This window comes from Gekko japonicus, unplaced genomic scaffold (assembly GCF_001447785.1).
Source record: "Gekko japonicus isolate JY-2015 unplaced genomic scaffold, Gekko_japonicus_V1.1 scaffold389, whole genome shotgun sequence".
Taxonomy (NCBI): domain Eukaryota; kingdom Metazoa; phylum Chordata; class Lepidosauria; order Squamata; family Gekkonidae; genus Gekko; species Gekko japonicus.
In genome coordinates, this window is record NW_015173685.1 from 1,153,848 (window position 1) to 1,166,688 (window position 12,841).

Below are 12,841 nucleotides of genomic sequence, written 5' to 3' on the forward strand. Positions count from 1 at the left end.
TGTGAGCTAGCTCACAGTTTTTTAGCCTGCAGCTCACACATTTTTGTCTTAGCTCAGGAAGGACGGCTCCAGAGCAAACTAATTGCTGCAGTAGCCAAATTGCGGACTCACAACTTTAATGCCAGTAACTCACAAAGTAGAATTTTTGCTCACAAGACTCCACAGCTTAGAGGGAACATTGGTGGCGAGGCCGCTTTGTGTCGCTCCTGCCCTGAAGAAAGTCTCCCCTCCTTTTACTGGATGAAAGTCCCCTCCTTTTACTAGATGCCTTTATGAAATCGGGGAGGTTTTTTCCTAGTCAGGATACCTTTGACCATCATGACGTCTGTCTAGGGAATGTTTGTGGTGTTCCTCAAATAGCAATCTTGCAGAGGGTAGAAAAGTATTTTCCTGGTATTTGCCTCTTCCCCCCCCCCATTACTACACACACACTTCACCTAGGAAAGCGCCTCTATTTCTATAGATCTCTGCTTGGCGAGGTTACCTAATCCTTACCTGCTATTGGTCACCGGAGGAGGAGGGAAAGCAAATTAGCGTTTTTAAAAAGAAAGGGGGGGGGGGTGCCACCAGTGTTCCCTCTAAGCTGAGTTAGTGTGAGCTAGCTCACAGTTTTTTAGCCTCCGGCTCACAGATTTTTCTCTTCGCTCAGGAAGGAGGGGCTCCAGAGCAAACTAATTTACGCAGCAGCCGAATTGCTCGCTCCCAACTTTAATGCCAGGAGCTCACCAAGTAGAATTTTTGCGCACAAGACTCCACAGCTTAGAGGGAGCCCTGGGTGCCACAAGTCAGCTGTAACCTGTGGGCAAAAAGAAGGCCGTGCATTGGTGCCGCCCAGCAACACAAGGAACCTACTCTGTACAACTGCTTCTCCCTGCTGGGGAGCACTCTGTGACAGACAGGGCTCTGGCTTTTTCAGTGGCTGCCACTTGCCTGTGCAACAGCTTCCCGGGAGAGGTCCTGGATTTCCATTGAAGCTGCAAAACAGACCTGTTGAGCAGAGCATTTGGAGTTTGTGTGTGTGGGGGGGGGGTTAATGTAATGTTCATGTATTTTTGTTTATTGTTATAATTTTTAAATGATGTGGGTGTTTTTCTATGGCTTGTGTTCTATTTCACTGTTAGGCCATGGAGAAAGGTAGGCATAGTACACTGTCAGCGTATTGGAAGCACCAATAATAACACAATCCAGAGTTGGCTAGTGCTGAACTATTTACAGTGGTTTATTTACAGCAACTATATACATACAGTCCTTTAGCACTGGTAGCATCCAGTTCACCAGGCTGACTGACCAAGTGCTGCGCATAGCATTCAATCCACAAGAGTGAACAATAGCATGCAGACTGTACTCAATATATACATCTGAGCACCAATCAGAACGAAGTGCTGACTCATGGTGACAGCAGTCAGGATGATGCAATCTTAGGACCTGGTGACATGTCACATGACACACTAACTGTCACCTCAGATCAAGATGATCTAATAGACTACCTCTTGACTTGGCTGTCATCTTGCCTGTCATACCTTATTGTATGCCGTCATGCACAAGGACTTTGAAGGTGTCTGAAGTGGTGGAAATAAGAAGGCGTGGCGTGGGAGGAGTGCACGGAGTCAGCGCCCTGTTTATAGGGGGCATACCAGGATCTTTTGGCAGCTTTGCCTCGGAGGTTGGACTTCTGACTGTTGATAGTCTCTTCCCAGATCTGCCATGTGTTCCACACAGGATTCAGAGAAGGTAGTGTTCATCTGCACGAGGAGAGCCTTCAGAAAAATACCACAAGCCCTGCCTTACCATAGGCTCAATTTAAGATTTTTTAAAAGAGATGGATTCTGGCGATTAGGGTCACTAGCAATGTTCCCGCTAAGAAATTCTACTTCATGAGTTACTGGCACTAAAGCTGTGAGCGAGCGATTTGGCTACTGCATACATTAGTTTGTTCTGGAGCCATCCTTTCCTGAGCGAAGACAAAAATGTGAGTCGGAGGCTAAACAACTGTGAGCTAGCTCACACTAACTCAGCTTAGAGGGAACACTGTTCACTAGCCTGTCGCTCCTGTACGTATGCTGCAGAATGTCAATATTTAGGATTCAACGAGCTGTGTTAATCCCTGGTAGATGCGGCATGCATTCTCCAAGCGCAGATGCTTCCTGGTAGCTGCTGCTGTGAATCTCTGTTGTCTCAGTCCATCGAATGATTCTCATCCAGTATTGTCCTGTCTTTTAAAACTGGGCCACGGCTGTTGGAAAGCCTGCCTCACAGGCTGCTTTTAAAAGATGTAGGTTGTATGGTGTGACGGATAGGCTTCGACCGGAATATCGCCTTGTGAGCTCTGATAGATTTTCTCTGGACTGTGACCTCTTCCAGGGCAAAGCACAATCTTTGTGGCAGAGACCAGAATATCCATGTGTGAATCAAGGCCTGGATGTCTGCCCAAGACTCAGGATCTACTGAACGAGAGTACTTTCCTCAGAGGAACAAATTAAGAGTTGAAGCCAGGTTGCCATGTTATTGAAAGTTCTTTCCCTGTTCTCCAAAAAAGAGAAACACAGGCTGATGTTAAGAGAACTTGGACTTCCTTATTTCAGAGAGTGTGTTCATAATGAGCATTTTTCCTTTGGGTGGGTAAAAGGCTTTCTGCAGATACAGGTTCTACCGAGGGCATAGGTTTTACCAAGGTTTCGTTAGTCCTAACTGTTAGGCCTCCCCCAGGAAGGCATTGCCTACAATGGCTGGTCCAGAGCAAAATCCAGACCTCTTCTTGATTGATGGCCCCATCCTCCATGAAGTTGTCCACTCTCCTTTTAAAACCTTACAACGTGGTGGCTGTCACCACATCCTGTGGCAGCAGGTTCCACAATTTCACTGTGAAGTGTGTAAAAAGTACTTCCGTCAAAGCAAAGTCAACAGAGCAGGAAAAAAAAGGGTGTGAGAGGTCAGGCTCTCCACAGTCCTTGATCAGGCTAGACGTTTACAAAATTGCCAATACAAAAGCCAGTGGATAATCAAACATCTTGTAACGCCAAACAGTTTATTAAAAGGGAGGATGCCAAGGGGGGAAAACTTGGCAACTGTCATAGGAGTCTTGTGGGAAATTAAGTTCAGATGATGCACCTACCATTACCTAGTGAACATAGCCAAGGCAGTTTCCTCCCGTTGAATAGCCGCTCTTTTTATCTGCTGTTTCCCCAATAGAGGCTGCAGGTGGCCACATTGAACCAGAGCAAAATCCCAAATCAAAAAATACAGACTCTGCACAGATATGTATCTTCTCTATCACTTTCCTGAAGAATAAGCAGGCATCACCCTTGCAAACAGAAGAGCTAATGTTTAAACGGGTCCCTCTTTGAGTCCCTTTAATACCAGTTTGAGCTGCAGCAGTTCTCAGGTGATGTGATTTAGCTCCATGCCATGAAAAGCTTCAGCTGCCCATTTCCATGGTAATAGTAATAATTATCATATGGCATTGTGTGTCATATAGCCAGGAGATCCTAAGATTGTCTGGCAGCCAGAAGTTCTAGTTCTTCTAGTGTTCTGCACCACTAGGTGGTGAGCTAGTCTTGTTTTTAAGGCAAGAGATGTTTCAAAGGTGGTTTGTCATTCCCTGCCTCTGCGTCACACCCCTGATATTCCTTGGAGGTCGCCAGTGTTCCCTCTAAGATGAGTTAGTGCGAGCTAGCTCACAGTTCTTTACCCTCCAGCTCACACATTTTTGTCTCAGCTCAGGAAGGATGGCTCCAGAGCAGACTAATTTATGCAGGTAGCCAAATCGCTTGCTCACAACTTTAATGCTAGTAGCTCACAAAGTCGAATTTTTGCTCACAAAGACTCTACAGCTTAGAGGGAACTTGCCCGTCACTAGCCAGGGCCGACCCTGCTTAGTTTCCGAGATCTGACGAGATCGGGCTAGCTTGAGCTATCCAGGTCAGGGCACGGTGTAGTGGATAGAGTGTTGGAATAGGATCTTGGAGACCCCAGTTTGAATCGCCACTCCACTGTAGAAGCTTGCTGGGTGACCTTGGGCCAGTCACACACTCTCAGCCTCACCTAACTCACAGGGTAGTTCTGAAGATAAAATGGAGACGGGGGGCTGGGCAGAGTGGCCTTTAAAGCCACTGGGCTTCTGGCCTATGAAGCCGCTTCCCCCTGCAGGGGCCACACCGGCCCCAAGCGAGGCACGGCCCTTGTCCTGTTTCGGTGGTGTTCATGGCTGCCACTGCTGTGAGCTGACAGCCGTCACCCTATGTGGGGCTGCTTGGAAGCTGGTTTCACGAGCCCCATGCGAGGCGGGCTAGCAGCTGCCCCCATGAATGAGCTGGCTGCACAGGCCCCATGTGCAGTAGGTGAGCCGTCACTGCCCTGAGACAGTGCCCCTTTTGCCCTCTAGTGGGGGTGAGCCAGAGGGCAGGGCCTCTTACTAGGGCCATTTTTGCTTCTCAGTTCAATAATAGAGGACACAAAGTTCCTCCTGGGAAATCAGAAGAATCATGGCTGTTCCACTTAGGGTTGCCAAGCTCCAGGTCGTGGCTGGAGATCTCCTGCTCTTACAACTGATCTCCAGGCTGACAGAGGTCAGCTCACCTGCAGAAAATGGCCTCTTTGGAAGGTGGACTCTGTGGCATGATGCCACAGACTCTGCCCTCCTCAGTCTCCACCCCCAAAATCTCCAGTCATTTCCCAACCTGGATCTGGCAGCCAAAGAACTTGAACTGTAGTGGGTTTACACAACTCTGAGGAATGTATAGAATCCAAACCGAAGTGTAGCCTTCTTGAGGCATTCGCTGTTGGCTCTTAACACACCTAGACAATGGAAGAATGTAATACACTCGACTGGGTTTTGAAGCCCAAAACCAGACTCTGACTTCAGTCTGTTTTACCATATCTTGAGTTAACCATATGTAGACGTTTTTGCACCCATGACTCAAAGCAACTGGATCAACCTTTTCCATGCATTGTACGTTACATTATGTATGTATTAAGATATTTATATGCCAACTTTCCTCTTGGCTTGAGGCAGCTTGCAAATTGCAATTTAACTCATCTGTAATAAATTAAAACATCAAATAATACCCCCCCCAAGATGCTATCAGTCTATACTCCATTTAAAAAGACACTACATAAAAAACTTCAGACTTATTGCACCTCTGGAGGCATTTACACGGCCGAATATCTAGGCCAGGAAAGAACTAATAAGATATCAGGATATTTTGGATAACAAGAATAATCTGAGAATACCAGAAGATTTGCCAAATAGAACCCCAAATAGAATCCAGATTTTATAAAGATAAAAGATTGGGTTTCTACAAAAACTTAACGGAGCGTGAAAAAATGTTGACATCCCCAGACTCAAAATTTATAAAAAGAATATATACCTTCATGCTCAACGATACGATGTATGAGGAGACAGTTGAATCTAATATGATATTATGGGCACAAAATATAAGTCATAATATTTAGACCGATGGGATCAGATATGGAAAAAAAAATCAAAATTACAAAAGCTCTTGCATATAAAGAAAATATATACAAAATGTTTTACAGGTGCTATATAACACCAGATAGAATAGCGAAATCTAAGAATAAATATTCTAATGTATGCTGGACATGTCAATGGACAACAGGATCTTTTTATCATATGTAGTGGCATTGTGGAATAACTAAAAGATATTGGAGGTGGACTCATGAAATAATGCAAAAGATATTAGGTATTGTTATACCATTTACACCGGAAGTAATCCTTTTGAATATATTATCAAAGGACTTTGACAAAAATGATAGATATTACAACAGCAGCGAGAATTTTATATGCTAAGTACTGGAAGTCATCTGAAACACCAAAGAAACATGAATATATAACCAAACTGATGGAAGCAGCAGAATGTGATAAATTAACTTTATTGATGAAAGGGTCTATAAACTATACATTTGAAAATACATGGAAGCATTTTTATGACTGGTATAATAGCAGCATAACAGATTGAAGTATAAAGGTTTAACTCTGCTAATTAAAGGCTTGAATATTGAAATATGCAGACACAGATATAGGTTTTATTGTACAGAAATAGAGCCACCGGAGAAAGAATTATTTGTGCTAATGAAATAAGATTTTATTATTGTAAACTTACGAGGCAAACTGTTCTAAGGACAAGCATGATTTACCCCCATCTATGTTTTGTGTTGCATTGTTTTGTTCTTTGTATGTTTATATGTGTGTATAGTTTCAAAAACAAATAAAATTCTCCCCCTTGGGGCAGTTAAAAAAAAGAAAGCTCTGGCAAAGAAAAAGGGCTTGTTTCAGCACTTTAAAAGGCACAGAGTGGGGAGAGATTGCCTGTTGCTACCATGCGGTGGGCCCTTTCAGGATCAGGGCCTTGCAGCAAATTTCAAATGGCTAAGTTCTCTAAAACTGCATCAGTCTGAACAAGGTCACCCCACAGCCACCCATCACGTCAAGGTTGGCCCTTGGTATAAGGCGGGTGCTCATGTGTTGATTTATATGCTGCTTTTCTACCGTAAAAGCTTGTCAAAGTGGCTACTTACTAGTTATGGTATACGGCTGTCTCATCGGTATGCATAATAGTTTGTCTTCCTTTCTTTGCAGGTTTGGATCTTGTGGTTGGCTCAGATAAATACAAGACTGTTCATAACCCCCCCCCCCATTTCCCGGTAGAAGCAATGGGCTAAGTGAATGACCTGAGGCATGAGCCCACAACCGCCAGCCCTTGCACACGGCAGCCATGCTCCCGCGAGGACTTCCGCAGCCATGGGGGAGGCTGTGCCGTTGGTCAAACCCATTTGTGCAGTTCCTCGCTTTGACGGTTGTGACCTTTGGTGTGCTCGCACCGCTGACTTGCCAGCAGTTCCTCTACTCCTATTTCTATGTGCGCCGCTGGTATCTGCGCCCGATGAGCCAAGAGTTCCTGAAGCAGAACCAAGAGGACGGTCTGAGGGCCCTCCGCTACTTTGAGAGACTGCGGACCCCAAATACATCCGAAAGGTTGGGCAACGATGCCTTCCATCCGTGGCTGCTGATTACCATCATCACGGTCCAGAGGCATCCCGAATTCCACTATGTCCTTCAGGTGGCCTCCCGTTTCCACCGCCTCCTCCGGGAGTGTGGCCCTCCCTGCCGTCGCCACCAGATCTTGCTCTGCAATGTGGAAACGGATCCCGGCAGCCATTGGGATGCCAAGCTGCTGTCCAGCTTTATGTCTATGGCGAACCACTACGGAGGCCGTGAGAAGGCAGAGCTCTCGCCGAACCAGTTTGAGAAGGAAAAGCAGGACTACGCCTATTGTCTTGAGAAGTCGCTGCAGGCCTACGACCCGGAGTATGTGCTGCTGGTGGAAGATGACGCTGTTCCCGAGGAGGAGATCTTTCCCGTGTTGCATCACCTGTTGCAGGTGCGGTTCTCAAAGGCACACCTGCAAGACGCCCTTTACGTGAAGCTCTACCATCCAGAGAGACTACAGCGTTATATCAACCCAGAGCCCATGAGGATCCTCGAGTGGCTCGGAGTAGGTATGTTTCTGGGGTCCCTGTTGGGCTTCCTCTACGCCTGGGTCTCCAGCCGCTCCAGCCCCAGTTGGCCTGTTGTGCTTTTCTTTGCCCTGTACAGTATGCTGCTGGTAGAACTGGTGGGACGGCACTACTTTTTGGAACTCCGCCGCCTGGCCCCTCCGCTCTACAGCATAGTGCCCGCGACAGAATGCTGCACACCTGCTATGCTGTTCTCTGCCTCTTCTGCCCACCGTGCCTTGGGTTACTTGAAAGAACTGCACTGCCGCCCAGGCTTTGCCAAAGATACCGCCATTTACTCGCTCCTGCGCACGAAGGGCGAACGGGCATTTGTGGTGGAGCCCAATCTGTTCCGGCACGTGGGGTTGTTTTCTAGCCTCAGGATGAATGGCAATCCCAAACTTCTCTGATGCTGCGGAGCTTTCTGGGAGTGGGGGGGGCGGAGCCTGAGTTGCCTGCCGGCCCGAGAAGCCAAGCAAGCGGCCGGCCTGTTTTGCTCGCATGCAAGCACAAGGGAATAGATGGCACAGTGATGCCGGTCATCTCGGGACATTGCCAACAGCAAGACGCCTCTCTAGAAAGTCACAATTGCTCATTTTAACGCTTGACTTGACTTGAAATCCTAGCACACCCTGTTGTACTGCCGGTGAACACTTTCTGTCTTTTCCGGTCCAACAACGGGTTTAAATGCGTGAGGCTGCGATCACACACACTAAATAAGCCACTTTCAGTGCACTTTACTGTGTGAAGTGGCAAAATCCAGTTTGAAAGTGAATTGAAAGTGGATTATTTATTATGCGCGATCGCAGCCTGATTGTGGATTCTTAAAGAGGTGCCGTCGTCTTCTGTTCCATTAAGGGTTGGTGAATTGCTCCATTCTCTCTCTCACCTTGAAATGTATGTTTGGAGGGGATCTCTTCAGCCCAGACTGAGAGCCAAAACAAAAGCAGTAACCTCCTGTGACATACCTACTGCTGTATTGCACTCTTTCAGATTGCTTTGGATGTAAGGGGGATTCCTGTTTGTATTTTCCCTGCCATAGGGCTTTTCCGCATTCTCATTCTACTCACTGTTAAGTGCCTGTTCCTGTTGGGGGGGGGGGATTCTGTTCCGCATGCGTTTGGCTCCGTCTAGCGGTCGATTCAGTATTACAGTGGTTTATGTCCAGTGTATCTCCCTGCAGATTTAAACTAGAGGTAGCAAAACACATGCGGAACAGAACCGCCCCTACCCTCCTCTGAAGAAACAGGCACCAGTGGGTAAAATAAGAATGCGGGATGAGCCCACATATAAAATACAAAAGGTGGATTCAAAATTAGCCTTTTTCTGGACATGCTGTTTTTTTAAGGGTGGTTGTAGGGGATGTGTGGAGAGCATAAAAACAGTTAGTCCCTTGCCTGCAATCTGAAATGCTACATTCCAGCAGTATAGATGCACAGAAGGCATTTGGTCATCTCTCTGAGTTCTAAGTGATGCATTTTATAGGGAACGAGCTTGGTGGCTGGCTGGACATACCAGAAGTGTTTCTTTATAAACACTTCCAAATAGGTTATTCGTATAAACGTGTTCAAGAGTTGGTTTCCCTTCACTGAGGCAATAGTGTCTTGTTTTGCTTTTAAGAATAAGACAAAACAGTTGATCACCACCTGTCAACAAAAGGTCGGTGTTATCAGGGAAGCAGGTGGGGGGCCATCACTGCTCATTTGTTACATTAATCTCACCCAGTATCTATATCGACTTCCTGGTCATTTTGGAGCCAATCATGCATCTGTGGATATGGCACCGTTCTCCGAGGGCAGTGTGTACCAGTTCACAATGCATGTGAGATGATTTTAAGTCCAAGTCCTCCTACGCGTGCGAAGCCTCCTTTGTGAGGAGACACACCACAGGCTGTAGAAGATCCAACTAGGCTGGATGATCTCTGGGCTGTTACTAGACCTGCTTCCTGCCAGTCTGTCCCATGCTCCCCCTACTACTATATGCATTCCCCAAGACGGGACAAGTGGGAGGGATTTCCTTCCCATTGCCCCAACCTGTTTAAGCACTTGCTTCCCTACAAGTCATCCATGAGTGATTAGCACTATTCAGGGCTGTCCTACAGGCAACTGTCCCCTCCCCCCCCCCCAATTTCTTCTTCATATGCCGTTTCTGGTCCCAAGTGCTAGTCAATCTGACGTCCACCTTATTTTTCTGTGGTAAACGACTTCTTAAGAAGCAGAAGTGCCTTATGCAGACTCTGTACACAGCTTCTGAGAAGTGTTTCCATACTTCTTTTGCACTCTTGATGATCTGTGTGAACTGCAAGCTTTGGGAGGGTGGGCACTCTCTTTTCGTGGAGGCAATAATCTTAATACGTAACCCCCCCAAAAAACACTCCTCATCCCTCAGCACTTAAATTGGAAAGATGCCCTTTCTGTGGGGGTCCTCATTTTGAGATGTACAGCTGGACCTGGGGAAAAGTTCCAGTGACAAGTGAAGATGTTGTGATCAGTTTCCATGTTTTCTAATACATAAAAGTCCCATTGTTTTCCGTCAGTAGGAATTCACGTGTAACAAACAAATGTGTTAACAAAATAATAATAAAAGTTCCCCTTTCCAGGTTGGATTAACTGGTTTACATTCCTGTTGAAAAGGCAGAGTTCAGACCCATATAGATCGTTCACAGTAAAGGTGTGTTGAAAAGGTAAAGGTTCCCTTGCTCGAAAGCCAGTCAAGTCCGACTCTAGGGTTGCGGTGCTCATCTCCGTTTCGAAGCCGAAGAGCCAGCGCTGTCCGAAGACGTTTCCGTGGTCATATGGCCGGCATGACTAAACACCAAGGCGCACGGAACGCTGTTACCTTCCCACTGAAGTGGTACCTATTTATCTACTTGCAATTTCTTGCTTTCGAACTGCTCGGTTGGCGGGAGAAAGCATATTCCTTAGCAAAGTGGGAAGATGTCATTTGAGGGATCCTGTTTAAATGGTAGCCGGGATGGGAGAACGGCACGTGTTTCCTCCCTGTACCATTCTGGTTGGGCCTGACCAAACATTTCATGTGCGCAAGAGCTCTTGCATGAGTGGAAACACCACCAATAGCCCTTGCACTTAACACGACAACAGTGCAAGGTATATTTCAGCACCCCCTCCTCCGATAATGACCTCCTTCAGTCAGATCATACCACACGTCTCAGCCAGTGTTCTCTCTAAGCTGTTAGTGTGAGTCAGCTCACAATTTTTTAGCCTCCGGAGTACACATTTTTGTGTTAGCTCAGGAAGGAGGGCTCCAGAGCAGACTAATTGACGTAGTAGCTCAATCAGTCGCTCACAACTTTAATGCCGGTAGCTCACAAAGTAGAATCTTTGCTCACAAGACTTCATGGCTTAGAGGGAACATTGGTCTCAGCTGGACTGGATTGACTGGCCGCCTCCTGAATTTTTGTATGCTGATCTGAAAGGTAAAAGCAAGACTTGTTCTCGCTAGCTGTCGTGCAGCATGTGGTGCAAATGGAAGGACATTATGTAAGAACTTCTCTTCTATCACCTGGCAGGATCCAAACTTTAATTCTGCTGCCATCGTGATTTTGGGAATATGGCTAGAGGTGGGCAGGACGTTGTCTGTGTTCCAGTGGTAGATTTCTGGTTGGTATCTGGTGGACTCCTGTTACCACTTACTGACAAGAAGGGATTTGTGTAAAAGTGAGTGTATAGGGAGTGTGCCCTGACCTGGGCGGTCCAGGCTAGGCCCGTCTCATCAGATCTCAGAAGTTAAGCAGGGTGGGTCCTGGTTGGTACTTGGACAGGAGACCACCAAGGAAATGCAAACCCTACAGGGGGGGTCGCCGTAAGTCAGCTGCGATTTCTTGGCACTTTCCACCACCATCGGAAGCACGACAATTTCACAAAACCACATCCTTCTCAGTCATCTTTTCTGCTGCCCCCCAGCTGTTCACAGAGTGCTCTTGACAGCATGCTCCATACAGATGTGCCACTTTTTTATTTCTAACCCCAGATGCTGCAGCAAGATCAGGAAACATCGATACTCTACACTACCTCGCAGTAACTGGATTTCAAATACAATGATGTAGTCAGAATGTTGTTGTTTTCATCAGGAAGCCACAGCAGAAGCGGAGCAGAAACTGATGTTGCCCTAGGAGTGAAAGGTAGCGCCCAGCAGCAGTGGGGAGCGTGACTGCTGTGGCTGTTAATTGGGCAAACAACTTCCGACTGTTCATGCCCCTCCAATTGCTCCTTGCAACTGCCCCCCCCCAACTTCACAGACTGCAAACAAGGAAACAGTGTGTGTGTGTGGGGGGGGAAGCATTTAGGCTCAGTGAGATTTGTTCTGTGGGCTGCATCTTGACAATGTGTGCTCGGGTGCCTCCAGAGTTTGCAGCTCAAGTCCTATGCAACATGTGCAGAGCGGAGTAGTGTAAACAGTGACTTTTTCCCCTTCCCTCTCCTGCCACAATTCTCAGAATTGTGCACTGTGTGTTAGTGAACCCCCAGGAACACTATGGGGGTCATAAGGGGGAGGGCTCCAGTGAGAGGGAAGAATTGGCAAAAAAAGAAAAGAAAAAGCCCTCTTCTGTTGAGTGTAAATACTAGCGCTAGTGGAAAGGGAGGTTACAACTGGACAGCTTATTTTGTTAAAAAAAAACCCAAAACTATCGATATAGTTTGTCTATAAACTTTGTTGTTTGTGACAAAGGGATGAAATCTTGCTTTGTACAGAAATCATGTGGAATAGAACATAGATTTTCTGTGATATTTATATCCTCCCCTTCCTCCAAAGCTTTCTACTCTGCTTCATTTTATACCTGCAGCACTTCTGTGCGGTAGGTCAGGTTGAGGAGCAATTGACTGGTGTCAGATCACCCAGCAAGCTTCGTGGCGGAGTGGAGACGGGTCTTCCCACTCCGAGTCTCACACTGATCTCCATGCTACACTGGCCCTCTGGCCCTTGTCAGTGTTTTGACCCAAGAGCATGGATGCATTTCTTATTTGAAACACTCTCGCTTGCCTTTCTGAATCCAGATTACAAATGGAAATAAACTGGACTGCTGTGTTAAAACACAGCCAAAGGTATTTCCTTATGAACCCAAGATCTGTGCTGTAGTACCTCTCCATTCCCACATGGAAAATACATTACCAACCACATGGGGCTGCTGTCCCCCTAAAGAATGTTGGCTCAGGTGTTGCAAGCCAGGTTATTTCGTGTGTCAGTTCTTTGTCACTGGAGTTGAATTCCCAGTGTGCGTGCATCACACCTAAGTGAACTAATCAAACATATTTTCACACCTAGCAGAAATAATCTAGTTTTCTATCCTTTTGGGGTATATGAATTTGCA

At 46.6% G+C, this 12,841-nt stretch overlaps 1 protein-coding gene across 1 annotated transcript in view; it reads left to right on the forward strand.

The window, feature by feature from the left end:
* Positions 1-10,237, forward strand: part of TMEM246 (transmembrane protein 246) — a 10,680-nt gene extending 443 nt beyond the window's left edge. The window contains exon 2 of the mRNA XM_015423089.1: positions 6,596-10,237. Within this exon, the coding sequence (XP_015278575.1) occupies positions 6,732-7,922 (1,191 nt within the window). The 5' untranslated portion in view covers positions 6,596-6,731 and the 3' untranslated portion in view covers positions 7,923-10,237. The remainder of the gene's footprint in view (positions 1-6,595) is intronic.
* Positions 10,238-12,841: the final 2,604 nt, after the last annotated feature.